We start from the raw sequence: 21,352 nt of genomic DNA on the forward strand, positions 1-21,352 counted from the left end.
TATCAAAATACACATTCCATACATCCACATAACCGGAAGAACATCAGATTCCAGCTCATCCAAACCAATTTGAAAAAAAAAAAAAAGAAAAAAAAAAGATAATTCAAAGCACGAGTACTTTGAGATGGATACCGAATTCAGTATGTTATCGTCCAAAAATCCGTGGGTTGAAAAGTACGGCTGCACTTTTCAGAATGTGCTAAACAAATGAACAGTTATTAACCTGCAAATGTAGAGGAGCAATCACATGACAGTCCCCAGAACAGTATACATGGAGTAAAGAAAGGACAGTATAAGAAAACGATCATTTTGTCAGTGCTGTCATCATAAATATAACTCTTTTGGTTGTTACCGATTTCCCACATATTACACAATAAGGGTCTGACCTATAGGGTGACCCAAAAAGAACAGAAAGCATAAACATTTGATCAAATCTTACAAAGTGTCAAGACTAGGACTTTGACGTGGTTTGTTCTCCCGTGGTGCAAATGAGCATTTGGACCAGACATGGCGTGAAGGTGAAGACAATATTTATTTTACACTAACAAAAGAACAAAAGGCGCGCTCAAGGCGGATGTACAACTTGACTAATGAAAACAAAAGACTTGCACGGGGGCAAAAAACTATGAACAATAAAAAACACTAACTGTGGCAATAATAAACAAACTCACTTGGCATGGACATGAAGTGCGCAGCCGTGGACAGAGTGTGACAGGGGGCATAAATGCGAGGATGTCGTCAGGACGAACAACAGAAAATGAAAAGCTTAAATAACAGACATGATTAACAAAAACAGGTGCGTGACTCAAAACGTGAAACAGGTGCGTGACGTGACAGGTGAAAACTAATGGGTAATCATGCAAACAAGACAAGGGAGTGAAAAGCCAGAAACTAAACAAAACATGACTTAAAACAAAACTTGATTACACAGACATGACAGAGCCCCTCCCTTAAGGACAGATACCAGATGTCCAAGAAAAAACTTAACAAAAGTCATGGGAGGGCGGAAGGGGGACATGGCGGTGGGTCGCCAGCCCAAGTGGCCCCGAATCCACCGAGGCAAAGTCAAGTGGCGGCGGCGAGTGGAACGCCGCTGCAGCAGGCGAGGCGGGCGCCCAGGGATTGGCCACATTCGTGGCCGACTGGGAGGTGGGCGCACTTGGCGTGGCGGGCGACCAGGTAGCGGCCATATCCGTAGCCGACGAGGAGGCAGGCGCGTCGTCAATTTGGCAGGCGTGGCAGCTCGGCGTGGCAAGTCAGGCGGCGAAGCTCGGCGTGACGCGTCCAGCGGCGAAGCTCGGCGTGGGTCTTGGTCTTGGTCTTGGTGTGGGTCTTGGCATGGCGGGTCTTGGTCTTGGTCTTGGTGTGGGTCTTGGTCTTGGTCTTGGTGTGGGTCTTGGTCTTGGTCTTGGTGTGGGTCTTGGTCCTGGCATGGCGGGTCTTGGTCTTGGTCTTGGCATGGCGGGTCTTGGTCTTGGTCTTGGCATGGCGGGTCTTGGTGTTGGTCTTGGTCTTGGCATGGCGGGTCTTGGTCTTGGTATGGCGGGTCTTGGTCTTGGCATGGCGGATCTTGGCGTCGTGGAGCTGCGACTGGCGGCACTTGGCGTCGTGGAGCTGCGACTGGCGGCACTTGGCGTCGTGGAGCTGCGACTGGCGGCACTTGGCGTCGTGGAGCTGCGACTGGCGGCACTTGGCGTCGTGGAGCTGCGACTGGCGGCACTTGGCGTCGTTGAGCTGCGACTGGCGGCACTTGGCGTCGTTGAGCTGCGACTGGCGGCACTTGGCGTCGTTGAGCTGCGACTGGCGGCACTTGGCGTCGTTGAGCTGCGACTGGCGGAACTTGGCGTCGTTGAGCTGCGACTGGCGGCACTTGGCGTCGTGGAACTGGTACCGGAGCTTGGCGTGGTGGGTCTTGGTCTTGGACTTGGCGTGGAGGGTCTTGGTCTTGGACTTGGCGTGGAAGGTCTTGGTTTTGGCGTGGAGGGTCTTGGTCTTGGCGTGGAGGGTCTTGGTCTTGGCGTGGAGGGTCTTGGTCTTGGCGTGGAGGGTCTGGTGCTAGCCTTGGTGCGGCGACAGGTGCTAGCCGTGGAGCAGCTACAGGTGCTAGCCTGGGAGCAGGTGGAGGTGGCCTAGCTGGGGGTTGCGGCTTGGCAGGTCGGAAGACTGGTGAGGGCGGTCGTGCTGGAGGCTGTGGCTTGACGGGTCGGAAGACTGGTGGTGGCGGCCGTGCTGGAGGCTGTGGTTTGGCATGGTGATGCCGAGCCACCCCACCAACACAGCTCCCGACCCCAGCCCCCCCCTCAAGGGGCGGATACCAGACGCGCTTCCTGCGGTCTGTAACTCTCTCTAGGGGTGGGCGGAGGGAGGTCTGGAGGAGGGCTGATATTTCCCCTTTAAGTTGTCCACAATGTTGTTGTTTTTTTATCCCCCACCTGGGGTTGTGTGGGCGGAAAAAAAGAAAACAATTGTGACGGGGGCGGGACTTGAGTCTTGGGAGGCGGGGCATGAGTCTTGGGGGGCGGGGCATGAAATTTGGGACGTGGCTTGGACTGATTAGACCTGATCTCTAAAAACAGGTTTTGATAATGATTTATCAAAGTCATGCCATTAGTGTCTTTTGTTGGAGGCGGGTGTTCAAAAGAAAAAGATTTGAAAAAAAAATCCTGGGCTGTGATGTCATCCTGAGGAAGCCGGGCAGACTGTTGCTTGCTTCTGCCCGGAGGGGGCGGGGCTTGTGGGAGCGGCGTGTCCCGCTGGCTCGCGGATGTCCTTCCTGGCGTCCCTCGCCTTTGGCGGCGCTTCTGTGGCTGGGATGACGCGCCAACGTCCCTGGGCCAAACGGAGCTGATCGGCACCAGTTTGCCGGTCGGACCCCACATGAGATCTCTGCGCTCCACGGAGGAGTAGCGCAGCGTTTCCTCCTCCATCGCGCGCAGGACCGCCCATGTTCCCTCGTCAAAATTGTCCAAATGTCTTGCGGGAGAACTTTTTAGCTGACGACATCTGTCAAGACTAGGACTTTGACGTGGTTTGTTCTCCCGTGGTGCAAATGAGCATTTGGACCAGACATGGCGTGAAGGTGAAGACATTATTTATTTTACACTAACAAAAGAACAAAAGGCGCGCTCAAGGCGGATGTACAACTTGACTAATGAAAACAAAAGACTTGCACGGGGGCAAAAAACTATGAACAATAAAAAACACTAACTGTGGCAATAATAAACAAACTTACTTGGCATGGACATGAAGTGCGCAGCCGTGGACAGAGTGTGACAGGGGGCATAAATGCGAGGATGTCGTCAGGACGAACAACAGAAAATGAAAAGCTTAAATAACAGACATGATTAACAAAAACAGGTGCGTGACTCAAAACGTGAAACAGGTGCGTGACGTGACAGGTGAAAACTAATGGGTAATCATGCAAACAAGACAAGGGAGTGAAAAGCCAGAAACTACCGGTAAACAAAACATGACTTAAAACAAAACTTGATTACACAGACATGACACAAAGGTACATCAAATATCAAGACATTTGCTGAACTTAAACTTCAGTCTGTGTACAATCGTTCCCCCCAAAAGTCATGTTCTTTGCAAAATATGCTCCAAATGGCATAACTTTTTCATATTTGATTTTAAAAATCTGTTTGTAGAAAAGCTAAAGATCTGTTTCCAGAAAAGCTAGAAAGAGACTATAAATAGCATCATTGTATCATTTGGCTTTAAAATTGTTATAAGTAAACCGCTGCCTAACATTGCATCCTTATTAACATTAAGCAAAACAAAAAATAAAGAAATATAGATAAACTTACAACAAACTTTATTAACACTAGTTTGTAACAGAAAAAAACATTCTCCCAAAATATAAATCCTTATTCAAATTATAAAAATGTTTTGACCGACTTTAACCAGTTAATACTGAAAAAATAAAATTATATGCGTTTACAAAGAATACATTGAAATTGATCAGTAACATTGACTCAGAAACACAATATACAAAACACTTAAACCAACTAAACAAAAATTAATAAAACTGTGTTTTTTAATCAAAATGTGAAAGTCAGGATTAATGGCTACACTGAGCACGTTTGGCAGAGAACAGCTTTTCAAAGCAGGGTTTGAAGCATATACTGCATGATACTGATAAAGCATGTGCCCTGGAGTCACACCCGACCCCCCTGGCATCGCACCGCGTCCCCCCTAGGTGGGCCCGTCCCACTATTTGAGAAGGAATACTTTTACCCCAAACAGGAGCCATAATAAGTTTCAATTAATTTGCTGTGATTGAAAATTATATGTTTTAAGACAATGGTTGATCACATGAACAAGTATGTGATCAGTCATTGAGATTACAGCAATGACAATCATAAAAAATTATTCCCTCCAGCTTTATTTTTGTCCCCTGGCTGACAAAGGAGGCTAGCAGCTAATTGTGTTTGTGCATACAGTGTATGTTGAGTCGCTCCCCTAAGTTTATAATCATCACCTACATATACTGTAAATAAATTAAATTTCTTAATATCATAAGAACCATTATGAAGTGCCATTATCACTGGAGGACGAGGCCAAACATGTTACAGACAGAGGAGGACTTTAAATTGTAATAACAGAAGGATTTAAAAGAGTAGTAGGCGGTAGTTTTGGCATTTATTTAGTTATTGTGTACTTTCGACTTTGTCTTGCTCAAACAATTGTACGCAATAAAAGAAAATAAGAAACTAGTTTGAATATTGTGGTGATATTGTTACATTGTTAACAGCCCTCACCATAAATACATTAAAACCTTTACAGTTCAATCCATCCATCCATTTTCTACTGCTTGTCCCTTTCGGGAACGTGGGGGGTGCTGGAGCCTATTTTAGAGTTAATAGATGTAATCGATAACAGTATTGTATCGGACGATTTTACTCATGGATGATTAGTATCGAAATCCGCAGCATAAAAACCTAATCCCTAATTCACATTAGTTGTGCTCATATTTGTTGATTCCACAACACAATATGGAGCTATTGTCCACACATGCCCACACAAACACAGATACTTTTGTACTTAAAACACACACATTTGAAAATGTTGGCCAGGTGAAGGGTTTCAAAACTCAGTCCTCAGTGTGTGCGTGTAGAAAGTAAAGAGTTATGGCTTGTCCTCGTCATTGTCTCCTCGTTTGTGTGGCCACCTTTTGTGTTTTTAATGTTTCCCTCTTGTTTTCATGTGGGGTTTCTTTACCTTTTGGTTTGGGCACTTTTGGGACTGCACAACAAAGGGTGGCACTTTCGTGACTTTTGCTGAGCTGTTTTGTGAACTTTTGGATCTGCCTCGGGGAGCCTTTTGGCCATGGCCGTGTTTGCACCGGACACCAGCGGCTGGCTCTCTGCCACACCAGAGTCCCCGTGAGAGTTCAGAGGAGATGTGGACAAGGAGACGGGGCTGCGGAGCTAGTGTTGTGCCTTGGGATGGACACACTTCACAGAGCTATTGTTACGATTTAGACGGTCTTTAAGGATTGTTGAAAGAATATTCATGCACAATGTGAGATTAATTTATGTTGTAAATTATGGCCTGACATTGAATGATGACTAGTCAGATATCAGGAACTTTGAACAGCCTTCAATACAGAATTAGGACATCCTGAGAAAGATTCATCACATGATGTTTAGTGAAAAGACAAAAGCATTGTACAATCTTACATTAAGTTCTCTCCAGACTAAAGCATTATACGTTAGGTTTGATACAAAGAAAAAACATATTACGTTAAAGTTTGTTCCTGAACAAAGCAAAGTCCATGTACAAGCGCTTACGCAAGTGCCTCTATAACAGACCTGGGCAAATTACGGCCCACGGGCCGCCGTTAGGATATTCAATCCGGCCCGTTGGACGTTTCTCAAATTTAGACCTTTAACATCGAATCTGTAGCCGCCATTATGATGTGCAGTGCTGTTTTCAAACTTCCGTAAGTCTTGAACTATACAAGTATTTCAGTGGTTGGAATCTGCCTTTTTGAGTGATATACGAGTTATTACGGTAATCTACATCACATCAACTCAGACTAGGCACCAAACAGTGTGGGAGGGGTTTGTTTCCACAGTGTTTCCAGAGCAGCAAGCCTGAAACGCGGGTGTCAGAGAAAGATGCGCAAGCAGATTTTTACAACAAAATTTTTTGCAAAAAAGTGATATTATATCAGATTGTAGGTGGGTTTTTTTTTCCCTTTTTGTTACATTTTTGTTGAGTTTCACTTGATTGTAAAAAATGTCGATCGAGGAGGTTGTCTGAGAAGTAAAAGAAGAGCGAAGTTCATATGTTGTTAATATTCAGTGTTCATAGATAATATGGAAAATCCCACATTCTTTATATTCATGTACATTCTGGGTGTTTCATTCAGTAAAAAAATTTCAAATTCCATTTCGTTTTTTGAGGTGGTCTGTCATAACAGTTTTAGCATTCAATCAGACATTATTGTGAGTTTTTGAATTAGTGTTCCTGAAAAAAAGCGACACAAACACAAATACTGTACAGCATATATACTGTATGTATATATATATATATATATATATATATATATATATATATATATATATATATATATATATATATATACACATATATATATATATATATATATATATATATATATATATATATATATATATATATATAAAGCACTTGTATATAAAAATAAACACGGTAAAAATTTAATAGCTTAGTGAGGTCCTCAGATCGGTCCTGCAAAGGTTGGCCTGCGGCCTAGAAAATGATCAAACTGGACTATCTGGAGAAGGGGTGTCAAACTCCATCCTACAGGAGGGCAACATTCACAGCGCACTTTAGATTGCGGGCCAGACAGGATTAATTGACAACAAATTACCCACCCAGTCCCACCACTACCACCACCTCTGTTACCCGCGTGCATGCAACATATTACACAAGCGATCCAAAAATAATTAATGTTTCCTGGACTCTGTGTAACCCAGGGGTTCTTAACCCAACTTTTCCACTACAGAGGGGCTCAGGACCCACTCAGATATCTGAGTGGTAATATTACCACTGAATTAGTAATCTTACAAATGTGTGAGTGTGAGTGTGAATGGTTGTCTATCTGTGTTGGCCCTGCAATGAGAGGGCGACTTGTCCAGGGTGTACCCCGCCTTCCGCCCAAATGCAGCTGAGAGGTAGGATCCAGCCCCCCTCCCCCCGAAAGGGACAAGCAGTAGCAAATGGATGGAAAGATACTAATCTTACTTTTGATTTTAATTGTATTCAATAATTATATCTAACCTACTTACTGTTTACAACCTTGACAAATTATATGAAACCATGTGTTAATCTCAAATATTATTATTTATTTAACTTCAGGCTATTGTCAGAAAAATAAGGAAGGGACTCAAATAACTGATGAAAATGTTGTGTGAATAATGAATATGTTTTTTTTTTAACTAAACTGTCAATAAGGTTAAAGTGCAAATGAAAACACAGCTTAATCACTTCAGTCATAATTTTTGCGCTTAAAGGTGCTGTTTGCAACTTCCTCACAGTAACATTTTAAAGAGCAAAAAACTTGACAAGAACACCACCGGCTGGTTTAACAGAATACATTTGTTTGACATTTGCCTTTATTTTTCACAATTACAATGCTTATGTAATAACATTTTACCTGCCCAAATATGATGATTGGTGTTTACGGCTGTCACTCACCCGGTCTTGTCAACACGTACACGCAGAGCCCATGCACATATACAAAAACAGTCCAAAAGAAGCAACAAACAATTTGCAGTCATGTTGTTGTTATGATAGAATATACATTCAATGACAGATACCGTTAGCTATCCAAATTACTTTTATTAGCTAACCACACCCAAAGCTAATGCACATGCATATGTTACGTACATACGTAGTTACGTCATTACATACTAGAAGCCGTAAGAGGGTACTGTGTAAAATACAGTGGAAAGTTGGCGCACTCTAGACATCTGTGTAAATTTTGCAAAGAGCTCCTTTAGGAAAATTCTCTCGGAATTGGACATCTCCAGTTCGGAGATGTTTTTGAGCTTATAAATTATTGTAACAGTTTTTAACATTGCATTTGTGCTTGCGACTGCATTAATCTCACTAAAATGAAAGTATTGTAACTACAGACATGCTGCCTTCACTCCAGAAAAGCACAAGCTTCCTGCTTACGTCATCACAACATAAATGATAAATGGGTTGTACTTGTATAGCGCTTTTCTACCTTTGAGGTACTCAAAGCGCTTTGACACTACTTCCACATTTACCCATTCACACACACATTCACACACTGATGGAGGGAGCTGCCATGCAAGGCGCTAACCAGCACCCATCAGGAGCAAGGGTGAAGTGTCTTGCTCAGGACACAACGGACATGACGAGGTTGGTACTAGGTGGGGATTGAACCAGGGACCCTCGGGTCGTGCACGGCCATTCTCCCACTGCGCCACGCCGTCCCAACATCCGTTTTGGCAGTGTAGTTTTGCTGATAAAAGTATTTCGGCTGAAACCAAAATTCTGTGTGTCACTAATATGAATTTAAAGTTAAAGTTAAAGTACCAATGATTGTCACACAAACACTAGGTGTGGTGAAATGTGTCCTCTGCATTTGACCCATCCCCTTGTTTACCCCCTGGGAGGTGAGGGGAGCAGTGAGCAACAGCGGTGGCCGCGCCCGGGAATAATTTTTGGTGATTTAACCCCCAATTCCAACCTTTGATGCTGAGTGCCAAGCAGGGAGGTAACGGGTTCCATTTTTATAGTCTTTGGTATGACTCGGCCGGGGTATGAACTCACAACCTACCGATCTCAGGGCGGACACTCTAAACACTAGGCCACTGAGTGGTTTAGAAATTATTACATGTATCTTTTTTCAAAAACATGTAGCCTTCAGGTGTTTATAACATGGCCGTAGTGCAAATGTTTGGATTTCACGCATCCATGATGCAAATAGACAGTCAACATGTAATCTACATTATTTTTATGACCACTCAGATATTTTTACAAAATAAATAACTCTACAAAAACACATTTATTGTGCCAATGAAATATTGAAATTGTCTTGTATCAGGGCCAGTTGGGCACAAGAGCTTTAAATATTGTCCATTAAGACTACTTGTGTCATGAAACAGTATATCTGCTTTGCATTACTTGACAAATAAAGACATGCACCTGGGGATAGGTTGATTGGCAACACTAAATTGTCCCTAGTGTGTGAATGTCAGTGTGAATGTTGTCTGTCTATTAGACTTAGACTTAGACTTAGATTTAGACTTCATTTTTATTGTCATTCAAATTTGAACTTTACAGCACAGATACGAACGAAATTTCGTTACATAAGCTCATGGTAGTGCAGGATAAAAAAGCAATAAAGTGCATATATAAATAAATAAATATATACATATATATATAAAATAAATAAATATATATAGATATATATAAATATAAATAAATAGATTACTGTACAGATAAATATATTGCACTTTTTACACATGCGTCCACGTTTATGGATGCATGTTATATTGTCTTTTTTATTCCAGCGAGTTAATCCATTTTGGGGGGAGTTGAGGGGATAATTTAATTATGATGCGTTCAAGAGTCTTACGGCCTGAGGGAAGAAGCTGTTACAGAACCTGGAGGTTCTGCTTTGGAGGCTGCGGAACCTCTTTCTAGAGTCCAGCAGTGAAAACAGTCCTTGGTGGGGGTGGGAGGAGTCTTTGCAGATTTTCTGAGTTATTATCTGTGTTGGCCCTGCGATGAGATGGCGACTCGTGAACATGTTTTTCTCCATCTCAGCAACATTGGTCAAATATTACCATTCCAGTTGTTATTTTTATTGGATATGACGTTACTAATCCCTCCAAAGATAATATTGTCATGTGGCCTGACGTAATAAGCACCAATCTGAAAATCTCTATCTTTCTTTGACAGTTGAACACGTGATCCTTAAACTCACCACCATATTAATGAGCTGCAGTGGTATCTTAACTCATGAGTAATTTGAAATATAAGCTGTCTCTCAGCTTTCTGTTATGCTTTAAATTGCGAACATGACTTGAGTTACGGGAATTTCCACCATTGGTGAAAGCCGGTTAGAGAAATATTTGTAAAACCAGGTTTCATGACAGAAACGGAAACAAAATTAGCTCTACAAAAACATGTTGCTTATCATAAGCAGCGTAGGCAACACTGGACGGAGAATCTGCCCGTAGGAGACACCGCATTAGTACGGTCCTCAAGGTAGATGGTTTATAATATTATTATATTATTACATAATATAAAAACTGAAGTTGTTTTCACTATATTCTATTGTGATATTTTTCTAACAATATTTGTTGTCTAAAAGTTTGCTTTTAAATTTAAAACACAAGCTGGGGTGGGGCGGAGCAAGCACGGATTAAATAATTTCAATTAATTTCAATGGGCGGAGCTGTTTAGAGATATGAGTGTTCTGAGTTACCAGTTACGCATTGTGCTCTTAAGTTGAGGTACCACTGTGTTTAGCATGAACATGTATGGGTGATTGTTGCAAGAACCGTGGAGGAACTGTTATGCACACAATTCTCGGCAGGTGTGATTTACAATGTGAAGAGTACGTAAAAGTGTGTGCAGCACGCTTTAATAAATTAAACATTTTTGGCGGACATACTTTCTCAGGATTGTCTTTACACAACGTTTGGAAGCCATGCACAGTTTTATAAATGAGGCCCCTGGTCTGCCAGAGAATAAAAAGACATAGCAGAAGGGATCAGTGTTGTTAACTTAGTGACTTTCTGGCTATATTTAGCAAGTAATTAGACCTTTCCAGATACTTTTTTTAACAAGTAACAAATCCAGTGGAGATTCTTTTGCAGACATGAACGCATGTATAGCACTCCTCAATGTGCAGTTGGTGCTTCTGAGGGTCCCTCCATCTAAAAGCACTTAGAGGTTGCTCTGTTTTGTTTGTGACATCGAAAGGATTACAAAAAAGCAACAATAAAAAGTAAATTTGTATTTTTAGACATAGTTTGCTTTTCATGTTTTTTACCCACTCTAATGCAAAAGGATGATTATTTTCACAAATAGATTGCAGTCCTGTGGGAAACACTGCACTGCAAAAAAAACAACCTTGCATTTTAGGGTTTCCCCTACACTGCCAAGATACCTGTAGCGGTGGAGGCGTGGTTATGGGCGTGGTCACCGTGACATCATTGAATAATTTGCATTTTATTAATGATGTATTATATCGTATTTAGGCTCAAAAAATGTAAACATACATTTAAAAACAAATATGTTATTATTAATTAGTACTAAGATATATATATATATATATATATATATATATATATATATATATATATATATATATATATATATATATATATATATATATATATATATATATATATATATATATATATATATATATATATATATTAGGGCTGTCAAATGATTAAAATGTTTAATCGGGACTAATTGCATATTGTATATATTTAACTCAAAATTAATCGCGATTAATCGCAGATAGGTATGCTTTTTCATCATTAATACGTGTACCCTAGACAGATTATTTTCAGGGGGCAGAGGTGGCTTCATATTGCTGCATGACAATGTTTTAACCTTCTCTATTAATTAATAACATGTAATATTCAGCCTGCTAATCATCTTGTAATTGAGGACTCGACCAGAACATTTTATAAAATAATTTACACAATATTTCAGCCAGCCAGAAAATAACCCCCCATCCCCGTATTTCTAAACTGATGTGCTAGCATTTCTTTAGGTGCAAATTTCACAGAATAACATCACAAAACATATCTGACAAAGCATGATCGTAATGTAAAACAGTTTTATTTTGTTAATGTCAGGGTTTCCCCTAAATTGCCAAAATACTTGAGGCGGTGGGGGCGTGGTTAGGGGCGTGGTCGATATGATGTCATCGCATGATTTGATATGATACATATAATCTTTAAAAAAAAATGAAATTACATTAGAAACAAAATGTTATTAAGTATAGTATTAACATCTATATTTTTCTTACATAATATTGTTTTGTTTTATTTTTAAATTGTTGCTGCTTATTGTACAATGTACTTTGTGGAGATATTTTCAAGTGTCTAGAGACTTTTAAATAGTTTTTTTTTTAAATAAAAACAGCTAGCAACAAATCCAGCATCTTCTTCTGGTGTTATTATAAAATGTACTTGTGTTTAGAGACTCTAAACTTCGGTACCTCGATGTCCCTGACGAAAGAGGCTAGCTGCATGAGCATGACGTCACACTTGCTTCGCACTGTTGCTCCAGTTGGATTTTGTCTTCTTAAAAGCCGCCACTGTCTTCTTAATATTTGCACATTTGTAGATGGATGTTTGCCGGTATATCTGGGATATATTAAAAATTGCATCCACATTGCAGACATGCTGACAACACTATAGACACAATGGCGTGCGTTTTGTTTACGTCCGGTTTTGGCAGCCGGGTTTTCGGTAATCAAAGTATTTTTTCAGTGGTCAAGTTTTTGGTACATCACTTGTCAATAGTGCTCAAATGATAGGCTATATATATCAATTCATTCTGTAACCGCCAGCTAATGTTAATGTCTTATGTTAGTGTGGTTTGGATTTGATGTCAGTTTTTCCCACATTTGCAAACACAGCGTCCGTGCCTGAAAGGTGATTGGCAGACAATGAGGAAGTGTTGTTGTGTGTCTGGGGAAGTGCGGACTCACGGAGACGAAATTGTTTTCACGGGAGGTAAAACCTGTTGGAATTGTGCCAATTGTTAACATAATTGTTATCATAAGATTAGTGATAAAATGTAAAAATAGCGTCAGCCTTTGTGTGATTTCTTCTTGGTGCTACAATATAGTATATTACTTTAATTTGTTTTCAAGCAAAAAAATAAAATTTTCAAGGTGTGGCGGTAATAAAAATGCAGTGGCGGTGCGCCACATTTAATTACATTAAGGGAAACCCCTGCATTTATTTATGTCGGTAAGGTTAATTAAATAATTATTTTGTCACTTCTTCAGGTGTGAAAATGTAAAAATATAGCTAATTTGATCATTGCACAACGATGCTGTGCACTTGAACTTATGGTTTATCTCTACAGTAGTTTATATGTAACAAATCAAAACTAACATCACAATTTCTAACATGCATTTTAAAAAGTCAGTTCAAGTCTTCTCATTTATTGATACACAATGATATATTCATATTGTGTCATTTATCCTCTGAAGTTTTGTGAAGACACACACTTAACATTCCTTTCTGATGACTTCTCTGAATTATCTCATCCAAGTGCGTGTGTATTTACTCACACGTTTGGGTTGGACATTATCTTGTCAACCATTTCACAAATCTCATGAAATCCTAAATTTTTGTTTTCAGCTTTACAAGAAGCTGTGTAAACATGCGCAGCGTAGCTAACTATAATGCCCCCGCTTTTCTCCGAACATTAATGCACACATTAAGTAGGTGATACTGCAAAGTTTTTTCTTGGTCCGATACCAAGTGAATATTTCTGTTATTGGTTTCCACAGCAATTAATCTTCATGGACACTTTTGGCTTATTTTTTTACACTGGATAGCCTTAAAGATGCAACCCTTGTCCAGGAATGGAGCCTACAGTATGGCTTCTGCCATGAAAGGCAAAAGTGTTTACTATTACACCAACAGGAATACCATTAGAGATATGTGCCTTCCACAATTGATACGATGCCCAAATACTGATACTCAACGGTACTTTGTTTGTGTTCATGTGTTAATAATTGTTGATTGTTTAAGAAAAAATCTAAATACGCCGTGGCCTGCTGGTGCAGCGGACTGAGAGCGGGGGACGCAAACAGGCTGGACAAGCTAGTAAGGAAGGCCAGTAACGTGGTGGGAGCAGAGCTACACTCTCTGGAGGTGGTGTCAGAGAGGAGAAGTCTAGCAAAGCTCCTAGCCATTATGGACAACATCTCCCACCCACTACACTCGTACCTGGCGGAGAGAATGAGCACGTTCAGTGGAAGGCTCAGACTCCCAAAATGCAACACGGAACGACACAGGAAGTCCATCATACCGACAGCCATCAGACTGTATAATACATATGTTCCTTTTTGACTGTACTTAAATGTATAATAGACTGTATTTATATTATTCACAAGAATAATGCTGTATAATAGACTGTATTTATGTTATTCACATGTGAATAATGCTGTATAATAGACTGTATTTATATTATTAAAATGTGAATAATGCTGTGTAAAAGACTGTATTTATATTATTCACATGTAAAAATACCTAATTGTTTATTGTCTATTGTGAGCGAACTGTGGTGCTGAATTTCCCCCAGGGATCAATATAGTACTTTCTATTCTATTATATTCTAAATGTAGATGTATTTTAATTAACTAATTTAAATTCAACATTTAACTAAATTAATAATAATTCTGCTGTCCAGTTGTTATATTTAGTTTTCTTACACATCTGAGTAGAGATGTCCGATAATGGCTTTTTTGCCGATAGCCGATATTCCGATATTGTCCAACTCTTAATTACCGATTCCGATATCAACCGACACCGATATATACAGTCGTGGAATTAACACATTATTATGCCTAAGTTTGTTGTGATGCCCTGCTGGATGCATTAAACAATTTAACAAGGTTTTCCAAAAATAAATCAACTCAAGTTATGGAAAAAAATGCCAACATGGCACTGCCATATTTATTACCTCCAAAGACATGTACCTGGGGATAGGTTGATTGGCAACACTAAATTGGCCCTAGTGTGTGAATGTGAGTGTGAATGTTGTCTGTCTATCTGTGTTGGCCCTGCGATGAGGTGAGGACTTGTCCAGGGTGGATGGATGGATGGAAGACACAAAGTGCATTATTTTTTTTAACATGCCTTAAAACAGCAGCTTGGAATTTGGGACATTCAAGATCGTTGAATGATTTTGTGATTTTACCTTAATTTGTTGCTCATATTTACAGGCAAAACTTTCATGCCAACCAAAATCATTTATCAAACGTATTTGTGAACAGTTTGATAAAATAACAAACTGTCCAATGTCCAACTGTTTATTCCCTGAGTTTGTAAATGATGTACTGATAAATTAATATAGATATTTATATATGTGTATCAGACATTTATATAAAAGAAACATAACATAGAATAGTATCGAGTATCGATATTGATTCTACCCTTGGCATCGACACCATCAATATGTTTGTGTATCTTTTAGTCAACTGTGTTGTACAAAGTGGTTGCAATTCAGCAACAAAAAGGGAGAGAAGAAGAAGATCAATACCCCCACTCTTGAACTAAGTACACAGTGTACATAGTGTACACAGTGTACTCACTGAAGTACTCACACAGTGAGATGAGGTAAATGCACACCTGTTGAATCTCAGTCAACTGTGCTTGAAGGTGACAAGCAGTCAGTAGATGATGACAGTACTACTTCGAGTATACAATGTCAAATGAAAATGGCGTAGACGACGTGTACCTGTGTCTGCTGGCCACTCGGGCACCGTGCGCGTTGTCGCCGGCATAGAGGCTGTAGGAGGTTCTGATCGGGAACGCGCTTTTGGCGTCCCCGCAGGTCCAAAGACAAAGCAGAACCAGGACGAGAGCCGCCATTCCGTGGATCGATAAAGGATATCGACAGAGTTCACGCTCCTTCAAGCGGGGATGGACATGTCACCTCCATGGAGGCCAAGGGTGGAAAAAACTAAAGTTGATGGAATTGTTTTTTAGCGACAATGATCCATGAAGTCCGAACGAGAAGGACAGTTTTACCTCCTCACTTCCGGTCCTAGTCTACTTTTAGTCCTCTTTTAGTCCATCACGACTTGTTACTTCAGTAAAAGTGAAATGAAAGAGAGAAAGGAAGAAGAAGAAGCACAAATCCATCTGCTTCTCCTCTGCTCAACTTGTAGGACAACTCCTAACCCCTTAGCCCCTCCCCACCACTACATCTGGAATATTCGAACACCCCCACCCTCACACACTTTTCCTTTTTTATATATACTTTTTTAACCACTACTATTACTTGATTGTATTTTTTATCACTATTGATAATATTTTTCAAATATTATTTACTAACATTTGTACTCTTTGCTATCATCAATATTACTTTGTATTACTAATACTTTACTTTGTAACACTGCTATTTTACATTGTTTGAATACTGCTTTACTTTGTATTACTACTAGCCCACCCCGAACACACACTTTTTTTACAAATATTTGAACATACTTACTATTCATTACTAGTTTTACTTCTTATCACTATTTTAGTGTGTATTACTTTTTATTATAATTACTTTGTTTTTATTAATACTACAGCTTACTATTTACTCTCTATTACTTATTAACCTTCTATTTTTTTTCTATTGATTCTGATGTAATATACATTTAATACTGAATCTATTATATTATCATGTATTATTTTTGTATGTATATTATGTAACGTATGTTATTTGTACTGTTAATAAATGTTGTAACATTTATTAAGTATTACTGATACTACTATTGTCAACATTTAGTGCTAATACTATTATTGGTATTACTATTTTTAATATTTGTTACAATGATAGCAATGTATTATATACTATCTTAAAAAAATACCATTGTATTATTTATTACCATTTGTATCATATGTATTACTATTTATTTACTATTTATTATGTTTACTATTACAAAATATATGTATTACTATTACTCTACCACTGGTATTATTTTACTATTTTAAATATTTATTAATAATAGTATTGATTATTATAACTATATATGAGTATTATTAACATTAGTCTGATAGTCCTTTTTTCGATTCATTACTTATACGATTAACATGTATTTAATTACTTTAATTATCATATATTACTGTATTACATGCTAATTTTACAACTTGCCTATATTAATATTAACATGTATTACAAATACTATAAATATCTATTACATAATGATTTAATATTTGTTTAGTCTATTACTATTTTAAATGTTTTGTTTTTAAAATAATACTATTACTTAGTATTATTACTATGAATTACTATTATTTAGTTTTCTACTATTTGGCTAATTATAATGTTAGTATACAGTACATTACTTTTACATTGAATATCCACTATGACTATTATTGCATTTATTGTAATCAAGCACAACCATTTACAGTCATATCTACCGCTACTTATAGTACAATTTATGATGTGTAATGAACAATTTGTAATATGTAAATATAGTAGTAGTAGTAGTAGGAGCGAATATTTTTAACACCATTTTACTTTTTTAGAGAGCTTTCGTCATTGAAATTGTGCTTAAATATTTACATTTATGGTACATTAGTATTATATATATATATATATATATATATATATATATATATATATATATATATATATATATATATATATATATATATATATATATATATATATATATATATATATATATATATATATATATATATATACACACACACACAGTAATAGTAGAGTAGGCTGTAAAGTTTCACAATTATAGAGAGCTTTGTTCAATAAACGGTTGAAAGTGTGTTTAAATGTGTACATTTACGGTATATTCGTAGTAGGCAGTGTCTGAATGCTAACATCCTCAGGTGTTTCTTCATGGAGGATCCATAAATCTTTGCAGACAGGTTACAAGACAAATGTGGGGTAGAGGGAATGTTGATGGCTGTCAAAAACCTTCAGGGTTTTAAAACCTCCTTAAACGTTAAGAGCAAGCTCAACTCTTTTGATATTCACGACACTTAAGTACAATTTCTAAATACTTAAATATAATTGTGTAGCATAATCATAATTTTTAAGAGATGTCAAACGATGATCCTGGTATATTTTCGCGTAACAAAGTACACAGTACAACAAAAAGGAGTAGGAAGAAACAGAATTAATGAATCCTTCATCTTCTCTATATCGCAACAATTACTGATAATTGATTAATTTAATGTCACGTTTTTTAGTATTAAAAGAAAATAAGAACATGTGAAATAACTTGCAGTACTGAAATAAAAGAACAATAAAGTGTAGAAATTGTACACAGAAAAATAAATAAACAGAAAGTATGATCAATTCAAATCAGTAAATGTGAGTAAAACATAAATACTGGCTGAACATAATTTGCGAAGTCAAGGAAAAAGAGAAAAATAAATTACAAAAATGGTTAAAAATCAAACGAAATTTCAAATTATGAAGTGAAGTAAATAAAATACAAAAATAAATGTAAATACATTTTTATGACCAAAGGCCTGATTTACTAAAGGTTTGCATGCAAACTTGATAGCACACACAAAGCTGATCTACTAAACGTGTGCCAAGTGGATTGTGTCGGTTAAATAAGCACAATAAGGCGTGCAATCCATTTTGTGTCTTTGGCTCCGTTTACATTATACACCAAATCGGATTGTTTTGCCCTGAAGTGACACAGATCTGATTTTTTTGCCAGTCTAAATGCTCCAAAGTGCTTCAAATCTGATCTTATGGCATCAGATTCAGGCCACATCAGGAGGAAGTCCTGAATCCAATTATGTTTGGCATCTTGAGCACATACTCTAAGTGCGCCTCTCTCCCATGAGCGCACATTCACACCGCAAAAATAAAAAAGGAAAAAAAGTGGTTTCAATGTAGATGCACTGCTCGAGTCCGACTGCCTGTAAAATGCTACATGTCTCCTGCAACATAACAAAACGCCACAGATAGGAGCATGAATGTGCAGTAAATGATAAGGTGTTGATGCCCTGTATAGTACATGCAATATAGTATAGTACATTTAAAAAGGCGATCTGCACCAATTTTCAATTGTACACGCACCATCACGCCCACTAAAAGTGCACGCTATTTTAATGTTTGCATTAGGATCAATACTGAAATATCGATACCGCCGATACCAGATCTTTATGCTCTACAATCGATTCTTCAATCAAAATATTGATACTTTTGCTACTTTATACTGAAAAGTCAAAGTATGCGGGAGCCATCTTATAATGTTTTCCCCAAAAAGCTATAAACAGATATTATATATGTATATTTATACGACATTGTGTTATAGGTGACTAAGTATATTATTAATATATTTTTGTGTAAAAATGTCATCTTTTTCTAATTAAAATTTCAAATGTTTGCTGTTTTTACTTGTATTTTCATTGTTGTTTTTTTTAGATAGATATGTTATTATTTGCACACACAAACACAGCATTTTGACAGACACATCAGGCATATTTGCACAAAGTATCGGTGTGGAGGGGGGTGTGGCCTGCGGGCCTGCCGCGGTGCTGGGTGTGCAAGGACCGGTCTCGAAGACAGCGGCAGGTGAGTAAATTGTCCGACTGGGCCTTGTTATCTAATCACCGTTCGCCTTTATTAGCAGCAGCCGGAACGAGACAAATGGTTGGAGTTGGGAGTTGGAGCAGAGCGAGACACATGAGCGAGAGACTAAGAGAGCGAGCAGACACGAGCAGACTGAAAAGTCACGAGAGCGAAGACTGCTGGAAAGCGGGCTATCCTTGTGCGTGGGCGCTTGCAATAAAATACTTGTTCAAACCTGACAACTGGGCTCCCAGAAGATCTATCGGCACCAGGAGAACCCACCATAGAGGGAGACTTTCACAATTGGTATCAGATCGGTATCGCCAATACCAGCCTGAATTTTACTCGATATTAAAAAATGCTAAAAACAGCGCTTTTACAGTAAAACGTTCATGACATAAAAATGATATAAATACTATTTTCCCGTGGAAAAAAATATGTGCTATATTTAACACAATGGCTGTCAAAGCTCGTGTGACATATCCTTTTAAGGAGGAAGACAATGTTTGCAGTCGTTATCATAACATCTTCACATCCTTCATTCTTAGAATAAATGTTTTTGGTGCAGGAAATAAAAGACTGATGCGTCTCCTCTTGTCAGCTCCATTCCACGCTGTAATCTTTGACCTCGACATGCTACAGTTACATACAGTAAAATACAGTCTGCTGTATTTGACTAGAGTACTGTAAGACCCCACTTGGTTAATAAATATATTAACAGAGTATTATATTTATATGTATATATTATACAGTGCATCCGGAAAGTATTTATAGCGCGTCACATTTTCCAGATTTTGTTATGTTACAGCCTTATTCCAAAATGAAATAAAGTCATTTTTGTCCTCAAAATTCTATAGACAGTACCCCATATTGACAATGTGAAACCTTTTTTTTTTTTTTATTCGCAAATTTATTAAAAATTTAAAAATTTTAACTCACATTTACTGTACATAAGTATTCACAACCTTTGCGCAATACTTTGTTGATGCACCTTTGGCAGCGATCCCAGCCACAAGTCTTTTTGAATACGATGCCAAATGATTGGCACGTCTATCTTTGGGCAGTTTCGCCCATTTCTCTTTGCCCATTCCTCTTTGCTGCACCTCTCAAGCTCCATCAGGTTGAATGGGAAGCACACACCATTCATCCTGGATGAAAACATATTTCTACGACTGGGATTATGAAGTGTCCTGGAAGTTGTGGAAGGAGTCTTCCCTGGAGTTGGAGAAGCTGCGCATGGAAAGTCAAGAACTCTGCATTTTCTCTGATGCCTCCACTCAGGGCATTGCCACAGTAGCGTACCTAAGTGTCACCGGCGATGAAAGCCAGATTGTTTGATTCATTGACTGTATTAATCACATTTACTCATATTAATTTACTTGGGAAATCTCATCCTCAAAACTGTTTCTCACCAACAAAACACTTCACACTGTCATGATTCCTAATGACAGGACTTTATTCCTTATTCTCCTTTGTTTTGAATAATTTCCTGTTTTCGCCCTTTATTTCCTTATTTCCATTTCCTTGCCATTTTAAGTGGTTACTTCACACCTGTTGTGAGTGATGTTCTTCTTCTTGGTTGGCAATGAGGAGGCTCATTTTTCCCTAATTACCAATCAGGAGGGTTTATTTTCCAATGTCATTTGTCAGATGGCGCTGGTTGTTTGTTTGTACATGCTGTACGTACATGCTTTATGTGCATGCTTTATTTTGCTTGCTTTAATCAGAATAAAATGACTTCTACCTGCCCGTCGCTATACCTTTCACTGCATCTTGGGGTCACGTCAACAGCCGCCATGTACGACTGCGACACAAATGTACATGTCTCAAAATAAGCTAATTCAAACACAACACTTGCACAAACCCTCAATTTGGAAACACACACTGTCATTCTTAGCACACAGAACTACAAAATACTAATAGCGGAGAGCATTAAAAAAAATACATTTTATCTTTTAATTCTAAATGATTTTTTGTTCCATCAGTACTTTATTATAAAATAGGATGTTTACACGTTGAGTGTTTTAAATTATTGTATACATTACAACAACAATGAATCAGG

The 21,352-nt window shown here is 38.4% G+C and overlaps 1 protein-coding gene across 2 annotated transcripts in view; it reads right to left on the reverse strand.

Annotated features, from left to right (window-relative positions):
• The window catches only part of emilin1b (elastin microfibril interfacer 1b), a 105,024-nt gene extending 89,114 nt beyond the window's left edge, over positions 1-15,910 (reverse strand). The window contains exons 1-2 of one of the 2 annotated variants that reach the window (XM_061963875.2): positions 15,771-15,885; positions 15,478-15,702 (exon numbers count right to left, since the gene is read on the reverse strand). In XM_061963875.2, coding sequence (XP_061819859.2) covers positions 15,478-15,611 — 134 coding nt within the window. In that variant the 5' untranslated portion in view covers positions 15,612-15,702; positions 15,771-15,885. Of the gene's footprint in view, positions 1-15,477 lie in introns of both variants that reach the window. The other variant, XM_061963874.2, reaches the window with a different exon arrangement.
• Positions 15,911-21,352: the final 5,442 nt, after the last annotated feature.

The sequence above is a fragment of the Nerophis lumbriciformis genome, linkage group LG06, assembly GCF_033978685.3.
Source record: "Nerophis lumbriciformis linkage group LG06, RoL_Nlum_v2.1, whole genome shotgun sequence".
Taxonomy (NCBI): domain Eukaryota; kingdom Metazoa; phylum Chordata; class Actinopteri; order Syngnathiformes; family Syngnathidae; genus Nerophis; species Nerophis lumbriciformis.